The 22,136-nt window shown below is 39.7% G+C and overlaps 1 protein-coding gene across 9 annotated transcripts in view; it reads right to left on the bottom strand.

Annotated features, from left to right (window-relative positions):
- Nucleotides 1-2,131: 2,131 nt before the first annotated feature.
- Nucleotides 2,132-22,136, bottom strand: part of LOC137239258 (serine-rich adhesin for platelets) — a 62,969-nt gene continuing 42,964 nt past the window's right edge. For all 9 annotated transcript variants that reach the window (XM_067764351.1, XM_067764348.1, XM_067764353.1 and 6 more), the window contains one exon: nt 2,132-3,284. In XM_067764351.1, the coding sequence (XP_067620452.1) occupies nt 2,827-3,284 (458 nt within the window). In that variant the 3' untranslated portion in view covers nt 2,132-2,826. The remainder of the gene's footprint in view (nt 3,285-22,136) is intronic.

The raw sequence follows: 22,136 nt of genomic DNA, 5'->3' as shown, positions 1-22,136 counted from the left end.
CCCACCACTGGTGACACCACAATTTTAATTTATAGATCCGGGATATAGCGGAAAGGAGGCGGCGGAGTTATTTGGAAGGGTATTGTGGAATTGATAAAGCTAGTTTGCATCTGATGCATTAAAAAGAAAAATGGATGGGACACTTTTAACAAAGAATGGCATAACCAGTTTTGACCGTCTGCTATTTTCAAATCGTTTATTGAGCAAAATCCACCTAAAAATTGAACCTAGCATCTCCACTAAACAACTTTACGAACCAAGAACATAGATCAAAAACCCACTAAACAAACACCCACAGATCAAAAAATGCGGTCGGTCATCGCCGCGGACAATTTTTTCCATTGTCGTTTTTCGTTTTTCTACATTGATCACATTGATGAATTACCAGGCTCGCAGAACTACAAAAGCAGACAATTTTCACTAATAAGTGTGGGTGTGTGTGTCCAATTTTGTTACTTCCTCTAACTCAAAACAAATGTTGCATACTTTTAGGCCGATATTACAAGTGCAAATGACCCACATAACTACGGTAAATTTGTGTATATCTCTTGAACCAAGCCAAATGACAAAATTTTTGTTTTTGCAATATATAGCTACATACCTCTAGATTAGTCCAAAATTTGATGCAACGTTCCAACTTTAACCCTTTAAGGCCAAAATGCAGTTTATTGGTACACGAACGACCCAACACAAACATGGCCCTTTATCTTTTGAACCAAGCCAGACTTACTTAACTTTTTTGTTGCATTACATAGCTATGTATATGTAGATTAAGATACAATTTGGTTCAAGGTTTCATCATTAACGGTTCAAGCGTTATGCGAGATATCCGGTTTATCGACAGCTACCTACGGTATTGTGAGAAAAGTAGTACTTGCTCAACGAAGAAAGAATCGACGCACTCGTGCCTTGGCAGCTACAGCGAAAACAATGTCACCTTAGAAAGCAAACGCCAAAAAATGCTTTTTCGGACTGAGACGAACAAAAGTCTCCCCTACAAGTCGGTCATCATAGCGGTGCTAACATGTGGTTGCAGAGATGGTGATGTCGATGTTTCACAACTGCCGGGACGCCTGACAGCTCACATTTTTTTTAAATGATGTAAAAATGTATTGAATTTATGCGGTAAAAGTGTTGAAAAGGGGTCGACTGCTAAAACGCGTCCAAAAATATCGGAACGGATGACAAACGATGCGTCTTTACATCAGTAATAATAATACGAAGGCGGAAAATAAAAATTGTAACTCGTACATTTGCGCAAAACACCTTTCTTTCGTCCTTTAACACATCCCCCGATATTTTTGTACGGGTATTAGCAGTCGACCACTGTTGACTTTTACCATTTCAGCTAATTAAGGATATAAAAAAAAAGAAAAAAAGAAATGTTGACTCAAAAAAATTGTGGCAAAGGTTGTTTAAAAATGTTTATTATATAGCACGTTTTCGAAAAGTTTGGCGAAATAGGGCCATACCTAAGGTCAGGGGCGGATCCTACACGATTTGGGAGGGGGACGATTTAAGTCAACTTTTTAAGATAAAGTGACTTTAAAATTTTTCATACAAACATATCTACGACCTTCATTATTTTCGATATTTTTATAAAAATATGTATTTTTATATAACACCAACAATCCAACAATCCAAATATACACTTAAGACTTTTTAGAAAACTCGGGAAAATTCCACGAATTTTCATGCAAATTTTTAGCTTTCGGTAAGAAGTTTTAGAATTACCCACAGCGAAATAAATGGAAATTGGAAATGAATATATAGCTAAACAATTCATTTCATCAAATATTTCAACCAATTATAAATTGTAGATCTTAGGAGGGGGGGGGGGGGGCGATTACGACGATCTTATAGATTATACATACATAAAAGCTAAAAATTTTAAAATTTTATATGTAATTAAAACAAACTTTTATAATTTTCATAAGTTCCAGATCAGAGCGGGGGATCGCCCCCCCCCCCCCCCCCCCCCCCTAACCCACCTGTATCCACCACTGCCTAAGGTACTAACCATATGTATTTCGTACTACATGCCGATATTTTTCAATACACAAGGGTGTTTGATACAATTTTCACAAGTATATTCACTGCTAAGTAGAATTGAAAAGTTACGAGAATAGTCTTCATTTAATAATACAAAGATTTATTGCATTACATAGGGTTTTTGAATTGTGTAAATGAAAAAAAAAAAAAACAAATCAATCAAACAATAATTAAATAAAAAAACAATACAGTCATTTATGTCAAGAGTATGCTTAGTTAAAACTTTTTTTCAACAACACAATTTTGTATAAATAGTTTATGCTACACAGTTACATAGTACATATAATTATTTATATTCATTGTCACAAAGTATAAACAATAGTTTAACATACATGGATACATATATTTCCCTTTGTAATTTCTTATAAATATATTTTACATGGATCGTCAGTTTAGCTGCTCAACTCACGCCGCATCACGACTTTCGATTGCCATCATGAGTAACTGTTGTCAACTTTGTAGAATTGCATTACCTCTAACGAAAATCACATGCTAACTAAAGGTCAACAAACGAAAATCGTAATAGTGAGCGTATATTTTTAATTTCGAAATAATTATTTTGCTTTTGCACCATATGTGACCCGGTCTATGAAAAGGTGGCTTATGACTCAAAAAAAAAAAAAAAACAGCTGTTTCTCGCAATTTCTTTTTTGAGTCATAAGCCACTTTTTCATAGATCGGGTCATTGAATATTATATTCATTATTACACATTTCGATATAGTTAGTACATTGTAAAAAAAGTGAAATGAACATGTGTAAAGAGAGTCTCGTTCTCACGACGCATTTAGGAGTGGCACACCAAAAAGTTTCTCCCATGACTGTGCTATAGCATTCAAGCAGCTATCCGCATTCTCTTTCGTCTCAAACAAGCAATGCCAAATTTCGCTCTGATCTTGAGTTTCGTCTAGAAAATTTATTAAAAACGTTGTGGCATCAACACGTTCCACTTCAACTAAATTGGACATTAATTGTGTTAAACAAATCTCGATTTCAGCATCTGCCTCCGTGCTTATGAGCCAATCAAATTTACTTGAGCTAATACATAAGCGCGTATCGGTGGTAAGTAGAGTACATGGGTTAAGAGTACGCTTTGCCTGGCCACAACTCACTGTACAACCATTGAGTAAGGCGCACATTTCAAGTTGCTCATTACTGACCGCTGAGTTGAGGCGTTTTAGTAGCTCTGTAGATGTTTGATATTGCAACTCGCACTGTGTGGGAAGTGAGTTGTCTGAAAGAGAAATATGAAATCAAATTTAAAAAAAAAAAAAGAATGTTTCCAAGATTTGCCAATGTACGGGTGTCACAAGCACCCAGCAAACACAGTTTCTAACGTTAGAGAAATATTGTAATTTTACATTAGAATTCTAATGTAGTTCTCTAATGCACTTCGAATCGAAAACTAGGTTAGAATTCGACTTTAAAACGATTCGAATAACATTAGAAATACTGAGCTCAATATTTATGTAAGGTTTTAATTTATTATAATAGAAAAAGCATTTGAAATATGTTCCTTCTTAATACATAAGCTTATAACCAAATACAAGTATTTGATATAATGAAACAATGAAAATTTCGCTGATTTTAAATAATTGAACTTAATTGCGCATCACTTCAAAATTCTCATTAGAAACCCATTAGAATTTGACGTTAGAATTCTAACCATTTCCTCGATATCGAGAACGAAGTCCCCTTTTTGTCGAGAATGCTATAATTCGCGACAGTTTCGCAAATCGTCCTCTAACCTTCCACCTTAGAGAAACACATTAGAATTCGATTCGTCTTCTAATCGTTTTCTAACCTAAATGTTTGTTGGGCAGAGTATGCATCGTTATAAAACTGCACAATTCAATTGTGAAGTATTCGACTTAACGATGCACACTACCAAACACAAAACAATAAAATACTTGGTAAAATACTTGAAGCATTCGACTTAACGACGCACACTACCAAACACAAAACAATAAAATACTTGGCCAAGTATTTTATTGTTTTGTGTTTGGTAGTGTGCATCGTTAAGTCGAATACTTCACAATTGAATTGTGCAGTATTGTAAGGATGCACAAAATACTTGGCCAATCCCACTGCTACAACAACAACAACAATAACTTGGCCAATCTCGAATTGTTTTTGTGTATTGTATTTGTTATCTTAAATTGGAAGCGCGAAATAAAAGATATAAGTGAATGTGTAAGCTCCGTCTTAGTCTCTACAATTTCCACTGTCCAGTTGTTGAGGATCGCCATTTAACGTAACGGTTAAGGCGCTACGTGGGTTAATCAGCTTATCGATAACAATCGTCGATTTGTGTATATCTCTTGAACCTGCATTATGGAGGCACCCACTTCTAGATTAATCCAGAAGTATACATAAAGTTAATGGCAAAAAATTGAAATTATCAGTACACAAATGACGCAGCACTTAAATTGCCCAATATCTCTTAAACCAAGAAAGATTCAAAAATTTTTGTTTGTATTATGTAGCTACCTACTTGTAGATTAATCAAAATTCGATGTAAAGTTCCATTATTAACCCTTCGAGGAAAAACCAGGAATTTGTCGATACATAAATGACGCAGTACCTAAATTGCCCTATATCTTTTAAACCAAGAAAGATTTTCGAAACTCTTGTTTCGCATTATAAAGCCAACTACTTGTAGATTAATCTACAATTTGATTCAAGGTCCTATCGTTAACGGTTCAATTTCTACGTGCGATTTATCGCTTGATCGATCAGTGCTCACTTCTTCTAACTGATTTTTTTGTATATCTCTTGAAAATTCAAAAGTTTTTTTTGCATTCACATAGTAAATAATGTGGAATGATCCACAGTTTGATTCAAGGTTCCACCGTTAACAGTTAAGGCGCTAAGTGGATTAATCGGGTTTTCGATAAGTACCGTAATTTTGTGTATATCTCTTGAAACAAAGATAATTGCAAAGTTTTGGTTTTTGCTATATATAGGTAAGAACTTGTAGAATAATCTACAATTTGACATAAACTTCTATCATTAACTCTTCAGGGCAAAATGGGAATTTATCGGTACACAAATGACCCAGCACCTAAATTGCAAGATTTTCTATAAATTTTTGTCTGCATTATATAGCTACCTATTTGTACATTGAGTCACAGTTCGACTCAAGATTCCATTTTAGTTGTCGATAAACCGGATATCTCAAGTAGCGCTTGAACCGTTAATGATAAGACCTTGGGCCGAACTGGGGATTAATCTACAAAAAGGTACCTATATAATGCAAAACAAAAGTTTAGACAATCTCGCTTGGTTCAAGAGATATAGGGCAATTTAGGTGCTGGCTCATTTGTGTACCAATAAACTCCCGTTTCTGCCTTGAAGTGTTAATGATGGAACTTTATATCGAATTGTGGATTAATCCGCTAGTGGGTAGCTTTATAATACAAAAAAAAAAAAAAATAGGTAAAACCTTTCTTGATTCAAAAGATATAGGACAATTTAGGTGCCAAGTCAATTTGTGCAGCGATAAATTCCCACTTTGCATTGAAGGGTTAACGATATACATTTATGTCAAATTGTGGATTATTCTACAAGTGCGTACCTATGTATTGCAAAAACAAAAACTTTGCCATTTGCTTTGGTTCTAGAGATATACACACAGGAACAGTAGTTATCCAAAAAACGATTAATCCACTTAGCGCCTTAACCGTTACTATTTTTAAACTGCAAACTTCAATAACTGTGATTCAGAATACTGGAAGTTTTAGATACTTATACCACGTTTACACATACACTAATCTATAATATATCCTCAATGGCATTAGGTAACACTTTACACTTCTCAACTGCATCCCTCTTGTTATACCATCATCCTTTGCCTTATATACTGTAGGTGGCCTTACCGGCTCGATCCACATACTTATTTATGTATATTATGACGACTTTTGTACCGTATCCCGATGATTATATTGCACTTCAGCAAGAGAAGTACCATCATAATGTGTAATTTTCCACAACTCTGAGCTTTTTTTAAATCCTTTGTGGAAAGCGACCCTCCCTACTCAACTCGGAATATCTGCGAAGCATCTTTACCAACTATTCCATAGCGGTATCAAAAATACCTATCTTTGCCAAAATTACTCCACACAGAACAGAAACGTCACAACATCCCTGGCGGCTAATTTTTCCATTCGCGTTTTTCATTTTTCTACATTGATCACATTGATGAATTACCACGCTCGCAGAACTACAAAAGCAGACAATTTGCACTAAAAAGTGTGGGTGTGTGTGTCAAATTTTGTTACTTCATCTAACTCAAAACGAATATTGCATACCTTTAGGCCGATTCTACAAGTGCAAATGCCTCATATGAATACTGTAAATTTGTGTATATCTCTTGAATCAAGCCAAATGACAAAGTTTTTGTTTTTGCAATTTATAGCTCTCTACTTGTAGATTACTCAATACTTTGTTATAAAGTTTCATCATTAACCCTTCAAGGCGAAATTGGGAGATATCAGTAAAATTACCCAGCACTTAAATTGCCCTATATCTCTTGAAACAAGCAAGATTTTCGATTTTTATTGCTTGCATTATATAGATACCTAACTGAAGCTTAAGACACAATTTGATTGAACGTTCTATGTTTAACGGTTGAAGCGCTACGTAAGATTTCCGATGTACATTTACTGTTGACAAAATAGATTGTTGTGTATATCTCTTGAACCAAGTAAAATTTCAAAACAATTATTCTTTACATTACATAGGTACCTACTTATAGATTTATTCACACTTTGATTTAAGGTTCCATCATTAACGGTTAAGGCGCTAAATGCATTAATCGGTTTTTCGATTAATTGTGTAAATCTCTTGAACCAAAGCAAATAGTAAAGTTTTTGTTTTTGCAACATGTAGGTATCCTCTTGTGCCTTAGTCCATAATTTGAAATAACGTTCCATTATTACCCCTTCAAGAAGAAATCGGGAGTTATCGGTACACAGTGAAGGGTTAATAATAAAAGTGAATATCAAATTGTGGGTTAGTCTACAGGTGAGTACCTATATATTGCAAAAACAAAAACTTTTCCATTTGCCTTGGTTCAAGAAGAGGACACTATTAATCGAAAACCCGATTATTGCATTTAGCGCATTAACCGTTAATGATAGAAATTAGAATCAAATTGTGGATCAATCTAAATTAGGCGCTGATATGGATGGAAAAGAAAAAAATACAAATTTTGCTTTGTTCAAGAGATATACACAAAAATCTGTTGTAGTCACCACTGATCGATTAAGCGATACATCGCACGTAGAAATCGAACCGTTAGTAATACAAAATGCATGTAAATGTAGAGTAATCCTAATGAAGGTGGCTACATAATACAATAGAATAGTTTAAAAAAATCTAGCTTGGTTCAAGTGATATGACGCAATTTATGTGCTGTGTCATTTATGTTCCAATATATTTAATTTCTTGCCTTGAAGGGTTAATAATGGAACTTTATAGCAAGTTGTGGATTAATCTAAATGTGGAGGCCTAAATATTGCAGAAAAAAATTTTGGTATGTGGCTTGGTTTAAGAGTTATGGCGAAATTTAAGTGCTGGATTGTTTGTGTGCCGATAACTCTCAATTTCACCTTGAAGGGTTAATTATGGAACTTTATATCAAATTGTGGACTAATCTAAAAGTCGAAATCTATATATTGCAAGATCAAAAACTTTGCCACTTGGCTTTGTTCAAGAGTTATGTACACAAAAATCAGTTGGTAGTCAGCGCTGATCGATCAACCGATAAATCGTACGTAGAAATTGAACCGTTAAAGATAAAACATTGAATCAAATTGTGGATTGATATATAAGTGGATGGCTTTGCAATGCAAAACAAGAGTTTAGAAAATCGTGCTTTGTTCAAGAAATATATAGCGATTTAGGCGTGGGTCATTTGTGTACCGATAGATTCATATTATTACCCTGAGGAATTATTCTATAGTGAAATCTGTTTTGTTTTCGTAAACAGTTGGTTGCAACGAGCGGTTCAACCCTACCAGAACAATATCTTCATCAGCTCCAAACTGCTATACTTTTTTTTTTTTTTTGCAATAAACTCACTAATTATTTTTATTTAGAGACTTATTTTGAACGTTTGACAAAATCATCTGCGAGTTGTGCAATCCCCACATCAGCAGGCAGTTTCTACATTTTCCTAATTTTTATCATTTCTAAGTCAATCGCGAAAAACGTTCAGCTACCTCAGCTGTTAATATAGATATGAGATGCCATGTGACGCCTAGTGATGGTCGATAGAATTACTATTAATGCACATCTAATGTAAATATGAAAGAATATACGGCGCGATATAGTGCCGAGAAGAATTAGACGGAGCTTTCTTCCAATTTGCGCAGTGCTAATTTTTAGTTTTTCCTACAAATAGGCGGTGTAATTTTTTTTAACATGAATTTTTTAGTTTTTTCTAGAACTCATTTTCTCTAAGTCTTCGCCAACATGCCCAGAACGAATTGAACTGGAGAGAAGGGTTGAACATTTTACCATTAATACTAAAATGCACTTTGAACTATCACTGAAAAATTGCACCACCAGTAAACATTTTTCACTTATTGCGACTGTTATCGGGAACAGCTTATATTAGCATATTTATAATATACATATACGAGCCTGGCCGCATCCTGTGCAACCAATATAAAAGTCTCTTATCAAATATCAACAGAAATCAGCTGTTCTATTAACTTACAACTTGCGCTGACATCCAGCGTATAATAGCAACTACCGCCAATCAATTAAAACTTGTAGCTTGCGCTGCAATCTAGCGTACAATAGTAACCGTCGGTAATGCAGTGCAAATATTCACAATAGTGCCATAGTACAAATAGATTTCTTTGTGTGCTCAGAATCGTTTATTTGTAACAAATTATTTTAATAAAATATAGCTAAACAAAAGCACTACGACCAAAATTGCCCAAAACTCGCTAGTAGCCCGAATTTCAATCTTTACAACCAAAACTTTATTTATAGGATTCCAAATAGGAGCGAAAAAGGGACCCGTACATAAAAACATCAATTAGAAATAATATATATGATACCAATATAAATGATATGTGTAGTGATAGTGAAATCGTTTGCCTATCACTAAAAACATAGTGACAATGAAAACCTACAGTGAAAGTGAAGGCCACCAGTGAAAGCTGAGTTATAAGTGTACTATGCCTAACCTCGGTCTTAAATGAAATATTTTAGTGTCCGATCGGGCCACTAAATCATTTAGCGCCCATACAACCGATTTTTCAGAAGAGGTTTTTTTGTAATATCTTTCTCAATTTTCCGGTTTCGGATGGACCCGGGGTCATTTTTTGGCATTACATGAGATATGTCAATATGGGTATCAAACAAAAAGTGTTTTACTCCGCATTTCTATTGACATTTTTAAGAAGTTTACGGTTTTTAGGTATTTTTTTATATATCCACTAGCATCTCGGAAACGGCTTAACCGATTTGAATGAAATTTGGTACATCGATATAGTATTACATTTTTATATTGATTTTTAATCCAAAAATACATCGAATTGCACACAATTTTTATACAACCCTAGATGTGCGCGTTAGCTCCGTTGACGTTGCAGATGGGTTTTGGGGAATGTATACTATTCGGTAGACATTTAGGAACGCCAGGGAGTATATTAAAAAAAAAATTGGAATATCTTGAAAAATCGACTTTTGGCCAGCTAGATTGATCAAAAAACCCCACCGTGCGATGCCAATTGGCCACACCAATGGATTTTAAATCGTTTTCCACCTGGTCCTTCCAGCGGAGTGGGGGCCGCCCTCTACCTCTGCTTCCATAGGCGGGTTCCGATAGAAACACTTTCTTGTCCGGAGCATCATCTTTCATTCGCATAACATGGCCTAGCCAGCGTAGCCGCTGCGTTTTAATTCGCTGGACTATGTTGATGTCTGCGTATAGCTCGTACAGCTCATCGTTAAATTTTCTTCTGTACTCGCCATCGCCAACGTGTAGAGGTCCATAAACCTTTCGAAGAAATTTTCTCCCGAACACTCCCAGAGCCACTTCATCTAATGTTGTCATGGTCCATGCTTCTGTACCATATATCAGGACGGGTACGATAAGTGACTTGTAGAGTATGATTTTCGTTTGCCGAGAGAGGACTTTACTTTTCAATAGCCTACCTAGTCCAAAGTAGCATTTATTGCCAAGAGTGATTCTTCGCTGGATTTCTGAGCTGATGTTGTTGCTGGTGTTGATGATGCTGGTTCCCATATAAACGAAGTCTTCTACTATTTCAAAATCAATATCGAGAAGCTCGCGAGCCTTACGAGTAATTCGAGATTCGAGAATCTCGCGAGAAGCTGTGACTCGCCAGATATCTCTTTTCGAACAAGTTCGAGAAATCGTAAGCTCTAATACGAAAATATCCTTATCTGAACAATCGGTTGGCAACCACGCTACTGTTGGCAGCCATGATTTTGAAATAGTAGAAGACTTCGTTTATATGGGAACCAGCATCATCAACACTAACAACATCAGCTCAGAAATCCAGCGAAGAATCACTCTTGGCAATAAATGCTACTTTGGACTAGGTAGGCAATTGAAAAGTAAAGTCCTCTCTCGGCAAACAAAAATCACACTCTACAAGTCACTTATCGTACCCGTCCTGCTATATGGTACAGAAGCATGGACCTTGACAACATCAGATGAAGTGGCTCTGGGAGTGTTCGGGAGAAAATTTCTTCGAAAGGTTTATGGACCTCTACAATTTGGCGATGGAGAGTACCGAAGAAAATTTAACGATGAGCTGTACGAGCTATATGCAGACATCAACATAGTCCAGCGAATTAAAACGCAGAGGCTGCGCTGGCTAGGCCATGTTATGCGAATGACAGATGATGCTCCGGCCACGAAAGTGTTTCTATCGGAACCCGCCTATGGAAGCAGAGGTAGAGGGCGGCCCCCACTCCGCTGGAAGGACCAGGTGGAAAACGATTTAAAATCCCTTGGTGTGACCCTTTTGGCATCGCACGGTGGGGTTTTTGATCAATCTAGCTGGCCAAAAGTCGATTTTTCAAGATATTCCAATTTTTTTTTTTTAATATACTCCCTGGCGTTCCTAGATGTCTACCGAATAGTATACATACCCCAAAACCCATCTGCAACGTCAACGGAGCTAACCGCGCACATCTTACTTACTTACTTAATTGGCGCTTAACCGTCTAAACGGTTATGGCCGCCCAACAAGGCGCGCCAGTCGCTCCTTCGCTCCGCCAACCGGCGCCAATTGGTCACACCAAGGGAGTTTAAATCGTTTTCCACCTGGTCCTTCCAACGGAGTGGGGGCCGCCCTCTACCTCTGCTTCCATAGGCGGGTTCCGATAGAAACACTTTCTTGGCCGGAGCATCATCTTTCATTCGCATAACATGGCCTAGCCAGCGCAGCCGTTGCGTTTTAATTCGCTGGACTATGTTGATGTCTGCGTATAGCTCGTACAGCTCATTATTAAATCTTCTTCGGTACTCGCCATCGCCAACGCGTAGAGGTCCATAAATCTTTCGAAGAACTTTTCTCTCGAACACTCCCAGAGCCACTTCATCTGATGTTGTCAAGGTCCATGCTTCTGTACCATATAGCAGGACGGGTACGATAAGTGACTTGTAGAGTATGATTTTCGTTTGCCGAGAGAGGACTTTACTTTTCAATTGCCTACCTAGTCCAAAGTAGCATTTATTGCCAAGAGTGATTCTTCGCTGGATTTCTGAGCTGATCTTGTTGTATAAAAATTGTGTGCAGTTCGGTGTATTTTTGGATTAAAAAGCAATATACCCTTCTAACCTAACTACTTCTTCATTTGTTTATCCTTTATCAAATCTAGTTACATTTTCTTTTAGGACAAGTAAATACGTTCTTAATTCATATGTTAGATTTTTTATACCGCATGCTTTAACTGAGTTATTCTACTTGTAATACTACTACTTTTCAATATTAAATTTTTTAAAAACCTTGCAAACAAAAAGATATATCTTTTTTTCATGACATATCATGTCAGTAATTTTTTGGCAATGCATAAACTTGTGTTTGTTTCAAAGTTTAATACATCAAAACATTCTCAATGGCAACACCTAGGTAAAAAGTCATAAAATGTAATACTATATCGATGTACCAAATTTCATTCAAATCGGTTAAGCCGTTTCCGAGATGCTAGTGGATATACAAAAAAATACCTAAAAACCGTAAGTGGCAACACTTCTTAAATATGTCAATAGAAATGCGGAGTAAAACACTTTTCGTTTGATACCCATATTGACATATCTCAAGTAATGCCAAAAAATGACCCCGGGTCCATCCGAAACCGGAAAATTGAGAAAGATATTACAAAAAAACCTCTTCTGAAAAATCGGTTGTATGGGCGCTAAATGATTTAGTGGCCCGATCCGGTTGGCTACGACAAAAGCTCAATCGGACACTAAAATATTTCATTTAAGACCGGGGTTAGGCATAGTACACTTATAACTCAGCTTTCACTGGTGGCCTTCACTTTCACTGTAGGTTTTCATTGTCACTATGTTTTTAGTGATAGGCAAACGATTTCACTATCACTACACATATCATTTATATTGGTATCATATTGTAACGAATGTTAGCAGCACTAAGCGATGCTATCGTCTAAGCGATGTTAAGCAGTGACGTGAATTCACATCAATAATTCAATCATTATGTATCTACATAAACGAATAAATAATTGCGTCTACACATATGTACGTATACCAGCAGCGGAGCGGCAATGCACAAACACATGCATATATCTTATCTCAGTTGTCACAAGAGAGGGCAATAATTTTTGCACGTAGTTGTGGCTAGCGATTTTGTAGCCGAAACTAACTAGTAAGTTCTGGAAATCGAAGAGCCTAGAAGTATGCAGCGTAAACTATAAAAGCGGTGCAGGCGAGTAAGAAGTAATTCAGTTTGATTTGAGTTGTCAAGCAGTTTGATTAAGACGATATCTAGCGAGCAATAACAGTGTTATTTTGAATAGTAGAGTTTCATTGAGCTATCAATCAGTGTGGTTATTAAGCAAGCTATTCGTTGCACAGTTTGTTATTGTGAAGTACTTTAATAAAGGCCATTTTGCATTATTACAAATTGGAGTTATTTATTCAACAGTTTAGTGATTCGAACTTAGCAGAGGATTGCAAATAAGAGGATTTGCAGCAAATTCGTTACAATTGGTGTCAGAAGTGGGATTGTTGAATAAATTCCGAAGATTGGGAATACAACTTGGACATGGCAAAGTTCAGTGAATTGAAGATCCAGCAACTGAAAAAGGAGTTGGAGAACCGTGGATTAAATACAACCGGCAATAAGATCGAACTTCAAGCACGGCTACGAGAGGTAATGGAGTCGCAAGGAATTGATGTGGACGAGTTTGTCTTTTATCCTGATGGGGACGAAACAACAACAAAAATTGAAGAGAAAAACGAAACATAGCAGACGGTTACCAGCACAGACTTGAACATGATATTGGCTGCAATATCTGCACAAACATCGACAGTAGCATCAATGTCGTCGCAATTGGCATCCCAACTGGAAGCGCAAGAGGCACGTATAACAGAAATGTCATCGCAAATATCCACCAACATGTCATCTCAGCTGAATTCGCAGGAGACACGTATAACATCCAAAATGGAAACTCAACTGGAAGAACAGAAAACATATATGGCATCCAAGATGGAATCACAGGAGACACATATTGCAGAAATGTCGTCAGAAATAACATCGAAGATAGAAGCACAAGAAACACGGATATCCGAAATGTCGGCGCAAATTTCAGCACAGATATCAGCGCAGATCTCTGCTCAACTGGAAGAGCAAGAAGGACGTATTTCCTCGAAGTTGGAGGCGCAAGATACAAAAATTTTACAGTTTGAAGAAAGATCGAGGCCGAGGTGGATGCTTTGAGAGGACGTATCGAGCAGTTCTAAATCGCCCAGCAGTTTCAACGAGTAATCCAAAAGTAAAAACACCATCCTTTGACGGCTCTGTTCCTTTTCAGGTCTTTAAGCTACAGTTTGAGAAGACCGCAGCAGTGAACCAATGGAATGCTGAAGATAAAGTTGCAGCTCTGTTCGTGGCACTGAAAGGGCCTGCCGCGGAAATCTTACAGACCATCCCAGAGTACGAGCGGAACCACTACGAAACATTGATGAGCGCTCTAGAGAGACGATACGGAACTGAGCATAGGAGACAGATATACCAAATGGAGTTGCTGAACCGCTTCCGGAGGCCTGGTGAAACATTGCAAGAGTTTGCGTCGGATATTGAAAGGCTAGCACATTTAGCGAATGCGGACGCACCCGTGGAATACACTGAAAGGGTAAAAATTCAGAGCTTTATAAATGGCATACGGGACGCCGAAACAAAGCGAGCTACATACGCAAACCCAAAGCCAACATTCGCAGAAACGGTGTCACAAGCTCTGATTCAGGAAACAGCGTCGCTTCTGTGTAAGCCAGTTTTCAAAGCACGCCGTGTGGAAGTAGAAAGGCCAGAGTGGGTAGACACAATTTTGGAAGCACTGAAAGGATCTCAACAGAAGAATGCCGGAGTTATTAAATGTTTCAAGTGCGGCAACCCAGGTCACATTGCACGTCATTGCGATCTTGGTCCTAATAGTTCCAACAATGTGGGTGGCCGTAAACGCAAAGCTGGCGGAAATGAGCAAGAGCGTGTCGAATGTAAAGAACGAAAACTTGCCCCGGCTATTTAATGTCCTGTGATGTCTGTGTCGCAAATTGGAAGGAAATCAAGCAGTCTTACCGTCAGAGGGAATGTGGATGGTAAAGAGCGTGTACTGACTGTAAATACGGGGGCATCTCATTCCTTGATTCGATCTGATTTGGTCTACAGGAGAGTAAAGTCATTACCTGGAGCAAGGTTGCGTACGGTCACAGGCGAATATAATCAAGTCCAAGGCGAAGTGGTATGTGAGGTATTAATTGGGAAAGTCATGGTTCTACACAAATTCGTTGTGGCGGAGATCGTTGATGAAGTCATATTGGGAGTGGACTTCTTGGTTGACCATGACGTCAGGATCGATATGCGGAGAACAATTATGCGCTATAAGAATCAGGACATACCACTTAACTTTAGTTTGGAAAAAGGTTCAGCAGTAATCGGTTACTGGTGGAAAAGACTCGACAAAGACCACGAAAGTCAAAGGCAAAGGTTGATAGATCGAATGGGCCAAATAAATCAAAATCAAAAGTGCCTGCGAGAGAAACACTGGCATTGACAAAACCTAAAAGACGCAGGAAAACGAAGCAACGAATTTCCGAGAAAGAATGCGAGTGTAGTTTCAAGCCGGAGCGCACTACTGTTGTGAAATGTGGGAACGATACCGATTATGCAAAGCAAATCCGTCCAGCGCAAGCTCTACGAAGTGGTTCATTGACCAAACAACAGAGTGTGAAGGAACGGCCCAGGGTAATGAGTAGTAAGATGAAACACTGGCATGACAAGAACTTTAATTCGGAAGGTTTCTTGGCGGGAGATTTGGTACTGTTAAACAACCCTCACCGGCGGAAAGGTGTTCCAGCCAAATTTCGGTGCAGTTGGGAAGGCCCGTACAAAGTTGTGAAGATCAGTGATACCATCTACCGCATACAAACCACTGGGAAACCACGGATTAGAAGAGTGGTACATTTGGAGATGCTAGCGGCAGTTAGATCGGGAGATTTGTCTGATCGGGACGATCAGACTTAGGTGGAGGGCAGTGTAACGAATGTTAGCAGCACTAAGCGATGCTATCGTCTCTAAGCGATGTTAAGCAGTGACGTGAATTCACATCAATAATTCAATCATTATGTATCTACATAAACGAATAAATAATTGCGTCTACACATATGTACGTATACGAGCAGCGGAGCGGCAATGCATCTCAGTTGTCACAAGAGAGGGCAATCATTTTTGCACGTAGTTGTGGCTGGCGATTTTGTAGCCGAAACTAACTAGTAAGTTCTGGAAATCGAAGAGCCTAGAAGTATGCAGCGTAAACTATAAAAGCGGTGCAGGCGAGTAAGAAGTAATTCAGTTTGATTTGAGTTGTCAAGCAGTTTGATTAAGACGATATCTAGCGAGCAATAGCAGTGTTATTTTGAATAGTAGAGTTTCATTGAGCTATCAATCAGTGTGGTTATTAAGCAAGCTATTCGTTGCACAGTTTGTTATTGTGAAGTACTTTAATAAAGGCATTATTACAAATTGAAGTTATTTATTCAACAGTTTAGTGATTCGAACTTAGCAGAGGATTGCAAATAAGAGGATTTGCAGCAAATTCGTTACAATATATATTATTTCTAATTGATGTTTTTATATACGGGTCCCTTTTTCGCTCCTATTTGGAATCCTATAAATAAAGTTTTGGTTGTAAAGATTGAAATTCGGGCTACTAGCGAGTTTTGGGCAATTTTGGTCGTAGTGATTTTGTTTAGCTATATTTTATTAAAATAATTTGTTACAAATAAACGATTCTGAGCACACAAAGAAATCTATTTGTACTATGGCACTATTGTGAATATTTGCACTGCGTTACCGATGGTTACTATTGTACGCTAGATTGCAGCGCAAGCTGCAAGTTTTAATTGATTGCCGGTAGTTGCTATTATACGCTAGATGTCAGCGCAAGTTGTAAGTTAATAGAACAGCTGATTTCTGTTGATATTTGATAAGAGACTCTTATATTGGCTGCACAGGATGCGGGCCAGGCTCGTATATGTATATTATAAATATGCTAATATAAGCTGTTCCCGATAAGAGTCGCAATAAGTGAAAAATGTTTAGTGGTAGTGCAATTTTTCAGTGATAGTTCAAAGTGCATTTTAGTATTAATTGTAAAATGGCCAACCCTTCTCTCCAGTTCAATTCGTTCTGGGCATGTTGGCGAAGACTTAGAGAAGACGCACTGTGCGTGCATTCGTGCATGCACACTAAAGTTGCCTGTTTTGTGTATTTCAATGCAGTCTAAGAGTTTTGTGTAATATCGTGCACGCACAAATACAATACACAAAAACAATTCAAGCTTCGCCAAGTATTTTGTGTTTGGTAGTGAGCATCGTAAAGTCGAATACTACACAATTCAACTGATAGCTATTGTAATAGTTTAAACTCTCATTTGTCCAGGCTCAACTCCTATACGCTGATATCCAACAGAACAAATAATTATTCAATTCAAATTAAATGCACTGCTTAGATAATCAAAATTTCTGGGCTACCGTTTCGAAAACGCCATATCTCAGTAAAGATTTTGAAACTGCTCGATGTCAGAGTTTGTTTGAGGAACCCCTTGCTTCAAATTTCAAAAACGACTATTTCAGCATATTAAAGAATATGGCCCCTTTTTTTAAAGTTCGGGCGATGAACGCTCTGTGTGTGAAAAAATTTGTTCCAGAAACTATCACAGCACAAAGTTAAAAAATGTTGATCTGATATAGGAAGTTTATGACACAAGTTCTTAGATGCGGCGTTCCTCAACCGAAATCTGAGATAGGATGTTTTTGAAGTTCTGATATATAGTTTTTTTCAAATTCAATAGTCGAAATGCTCTTATACAGAAATTCGAAATAATATCAAAAATCTCCGAAAATAGTCTCTCCAGAGACGTAAGTAGATCATATTTGTTGTTCATTAATAACACGCTGAATCCTTATAAGCAGGTTCCCTTCTCTATCATCCCCACCTTTTCTATGTTCGAAATTTTTCGAAAGTGGTGTTGTGAACAAATTTTTTATTACTAATGGTGTTTTCTTTTCTACACGAAAAAGTCGCCTTCACGCCAACCATTCAAAAAGTTGTATAGAGGGCATCATTATCTTTCCTCAACAGCCTACCCCTAAAAATGGCCAAAAATGCAACATTAATTGCCCTCGCTGCCATTGACGGTGCAGAAAACAATCCTGTCAATTAGCTGCTGAATCACACGAAGCTGAAGCGAATGCTATATATGTACGTATGTGTCGCATCATGCCTCACTCAAAAGCAATTTGCGATCACAGTTGACAGCGAACAACCACACGAACTACATTTTTATGTAAAAATAGTTACAATTTTTGTTCTTTTCAAGTTGTTGTTGGTGTTGTAGCAGTGCTTCGCCCCACCTAACAGCCGCAAATGTCATCAATTGTCATCAATATCCTCTAACGGGAGTCCAAGGAAACTTGCTGTTTCAACAGGGGTGGACCATAATGAAAGGGGTGTTAGAGGCGTTGGTTCCACATTACAATTAAAGAGATGGTTGGTGTCATGTGGGGACACATTGCAAGCGGGGCATACAGTTTGTATGTCGGGGTTGATTCTGGATAGGTTAGAGTTTAACCTGTTACAGTATCCAGAACGAAGTTGAGCAAGAGTGACACGCGTTTCCCTGGGGAGTATGCTTTCCTCCTCCACAAGTTTTGGGTACTTTTCTTTGAGTACTGGATTCACCGGGCAATTCCTGACATAAAGGTCCGACGCCTGTTTGTGGAGTTCGCCCAGGGCCTGCTTGTGTTTTTTTGCTTCATACGGCTGGGTTCTCAGGTGCCGTATTTCCTCAAAATGCTTACGGAGATGACTCCTTAAGCCCCTAGGCGGTGTTGGCTCATCAATCAGATGTCTGTTTGGATGCCCAGGTTTCTGGGTATTCAGCAGGAACCGTTTGGTTAGCATCTCATTTCTCTCCCTGATGGGGAGTATTCTCGCCTCATTATGTAGATGGTGTTCTGGGGACATAAGAAGGCAGCCCGTAGCAATTCTGGGAGCAGTATTTTGGCAGGCCTGTAGCTTCTTCCAGTGGGTAATTTTTAGGCTTGGCGACCATATGGGTGACGCGTAGCACGTAAACGGCTGGCCAATTGCTTTGTATGTAGTAATGAGCGTTTCTTTATCTTTTCCCCAGGTACTGCCAGCAAGGGATTTGAGGATTTTTTACGGCTCTGGATTTTCGGAACAATTGCGGCTGCGTGCTCACCAAAATGTAGATCCTGATCAAACGTCACACCCAAGATTTTGGGGTGTAGGACAGTCGGTAGCGTAGTGCCATCGACGTGGATGTTCAAAATGGTCGACATTTGGGACGTCCATGTTGTAAATAAGGTCGCGGAAGATTTAGTCGGTGATAATGCCAGGTTTCGCGAGGCGAAAAAACTGGAGAGATCAGGGAGGTAGCCGTTTATTCTGTTGCAGAGCTCATCGATCAAAAGTGGGGATAGGACACTACCCTGTGGCACCCCTTGTTTAATTCTTCTAAATTGCACCGATGCCTGCCGACCACCCAGATAATTTGCGGTCCACCTTTTAAGACATGGGGGAAGGGTAGACCCTTCCAGGTCTTGCAGTAACGTGCCATGGTTGACCGTATCAAAAGCTTTTGATAGGTGTAGCGCTACGAGTACTGTTCTATGGTGGGGGTTTTGATTTAAACCGCAATTTATCTGGGTGCTGATGGCATTTAGCGCGGTGGTGGTGCTATGGAGTTTTCTGAAGCCATGCTGATGACAGGCTAGCTGCAAATTTGCTTGGAAGGAGGGGAGCAAAATGGCTTCAAGCGTCTTTGCTACTGGTGATAGGAGAGATATCGGACGATACGACTCTCCAATGTTAGCTGGTTTCCCAGGTTTAGTAGCGGGACCACCTTGGCCATTTTCCATTTTTCGGGTATGACAAAGGTGGAAAGAGACAGGTTGAAGACATGCGCTTTGAAACCCTCTTTCCCTAGGCTTTTAAGCATCGGCATGGCTATGCCGTCTGGGCCCACTGCTTTGGATGGTTTAGCGTGACCAATGGCATCTTCAACCTCTCTGGCGGTGATGTTAATTGGTGACGCGCTGAATTTATGTTTATGTGCGTGTCTGTTGGCCCTCCGTCTATCTTTGTCGACCGTAGAATGCATTACATATTGACGGCAGAAAGCGCTGGCGCATTTTTTTGAACCCGACAGCACTTTATCGCCGAAGGCGATGGAAATTTTGTCATTGTGCTTAGACGGATTCGATAGGGACTTTACGGTGGACCAAAGTTTACCCACACCGGCAGAGAAGTTACAACCTCTTAGGTGCTCCTCCCATTTCGCCCGCTTGTGTTCATCCACAAGCAATCTGATGCGTTGGTTTATATCCCTTATTTGGGGGTCGCCTGGTCGAGCTGTCTTATAAGGTCACGTTCTCTCGCTAAATTTGCGGCCTCCGCCGGGAAGTGGGGCCGAATGTCGGGAATTCTCCCGGCGGCAATGAAACGTGCCGAGGCGGATTCAATGACCTTGCGGAAAGCACGCTCCCCTTGGCGGGCATCAGTCGGGATAGGGAGGGCAGCAAAGAGGTTGTCTGTAAATGATTTGTATTCCTCCCACTTTCCTTTTTTAAAGTTTATGAAAGTGCGTTTTTCTGTAACCATGAAGTCGGCGGTACGCTCGAACGAAATAAGTATAGGTAGGTGGTCCGATGCCAATGTTACCATCGACTGCCAGTTGACGCAGTTCACGAGTTCTGCGCTCACGATTGAGATATCCGGCGAACTGTGACAGCTTCCTACCATACGTGTGGGGGCGTCTCCGTTTATTGTGCAGAACGTCGTTTTTTCTATTTGATCCGCCATTATCTCACCCCTACTGTCCGCCCGCAAGTTTGAATGAGATAGATCGTGATGGGCATTAAAGCCGCCTAAGATAATGCGATTGTTGCCAGTGAGTAAGGCGCTAATATTAGGGCGGTATCCACTGGGGCAACAGGTGGCAGGAGGGATGTAGATGTTGATGATTTCTAGGTTTGCATCGCCTGTCCGGACAGATAGGCCTTTACGTTCTAAGACATTGTCCCTGCGGTCGATGCCAGGATCAAATATATGATATTGCACAGAGTGGTGTATGATAAATGCGAGGCCGCCTCCATTTCCGCTCATGCGATCTTTTCTGTGGACATTATACCCAGAACAGGTTTGCAGTGCAGATCTTGCTGTGAGTTTAGTCTCTTGAATTGCAGCAATGCGGATGTTGTGCCGCTTCATGAAATCGACTATCTCCGTGATCTTCCCAGTTAGTCCATTACAGTTTAGCTGCAGCATTCTGAAGCGCATAGGGGGAGACGTCTGGGAGTAAGTGACGGGTGACTACGCCTGGGTTGAGGAAGGCCAGGACGCAACTGCTGTTTTGGCCCTGGGACTGGGCGTCCTTGAGCAAGCGTTGGGGTACCCGGTAGATTGGGGTTTGCGACCTGGCAACATGGTGCAATGAAACCCGTCGGGGGGTTGCCGTCGCGGAGACCAGAACATCTAGGAAAGTGGCACCGCCCAAGGCAGGAGCTGCATTGGGCGGATGTCGCAAACATATTTATTCTGTGCTGGCAAACGGTGCAAACGGGGTTAGGGACTAAGAGTCTGTTTCCCTGACCTACACGATTGCTGCCGGAAAAGAAGGGGGGGAGGGGGGGGAAGGCGGGGGCTGGGGCTGATGCTCAGCATTGCTACCGACTCTACTAGGAAGATAGTAGTTATGAGTGGGAGCAGCTGTTTGAGTTGTTGGCGCCGCGGGGCGCGAGCAGCAGCGGGTACTAGTTGTGGCTTGCTGAGCATCTGGGCTGCTGGAAGGTAGTTGGGGCGCTAAGTCGTAGACTACGGGACGCCCTTGGACGTGAACAGCACGGAGCCGCAAAAGATTTATAAAAGTTACGTGGACGTCGGGTTTTGGGATCAAGCCCAGAACAACCTGTCCGATGCAACCATCCCTTACACGAGACACACTGAGCAGAGTACGACCGTCCTAAAAAGATTCTTTTCCGGCAGATGCAGCAAAACCATTTCTCAGGACCGGGGTCAGGAGACGGACCCGGATTGGATTCGATACCTTCCCGGAGCAAGACAATATGGAGCAGTCCCGCTGCAAGGAGCTGCTGGGAGTATGACAATTTGTGGGAGGGACGCAACAAATTAAATGGGGTTACTAGGGTTATTCCGGTCAATTTTAATAAATTTTAATATTTTGTTTTTAGGCTATTTGGCCTATTGTGGGTTCCAATAAGAAATAAAAAGATGGTAATTATTCCACTGAATGGGGTTACACTGAA

The sequence above is a fragment of the Eurosta solidaginis genome, chromosome 2 (assembly GCF_040869045.1).
Source record: "Eurosta solidaginis isolate ZX-2024a chromosome 2, ASM4086904v1, whole genome shotgun sequence".
NCBI classification, from domain to species: Eukaryota; Metazoa; Arthropoda; class Insecta; order Diptera; family Tephritidae; genus Eurosta; species Eurosta solidaginis.
This window is presented reverse-complemented; position numbering and strand designations above follow the sequence as displayed.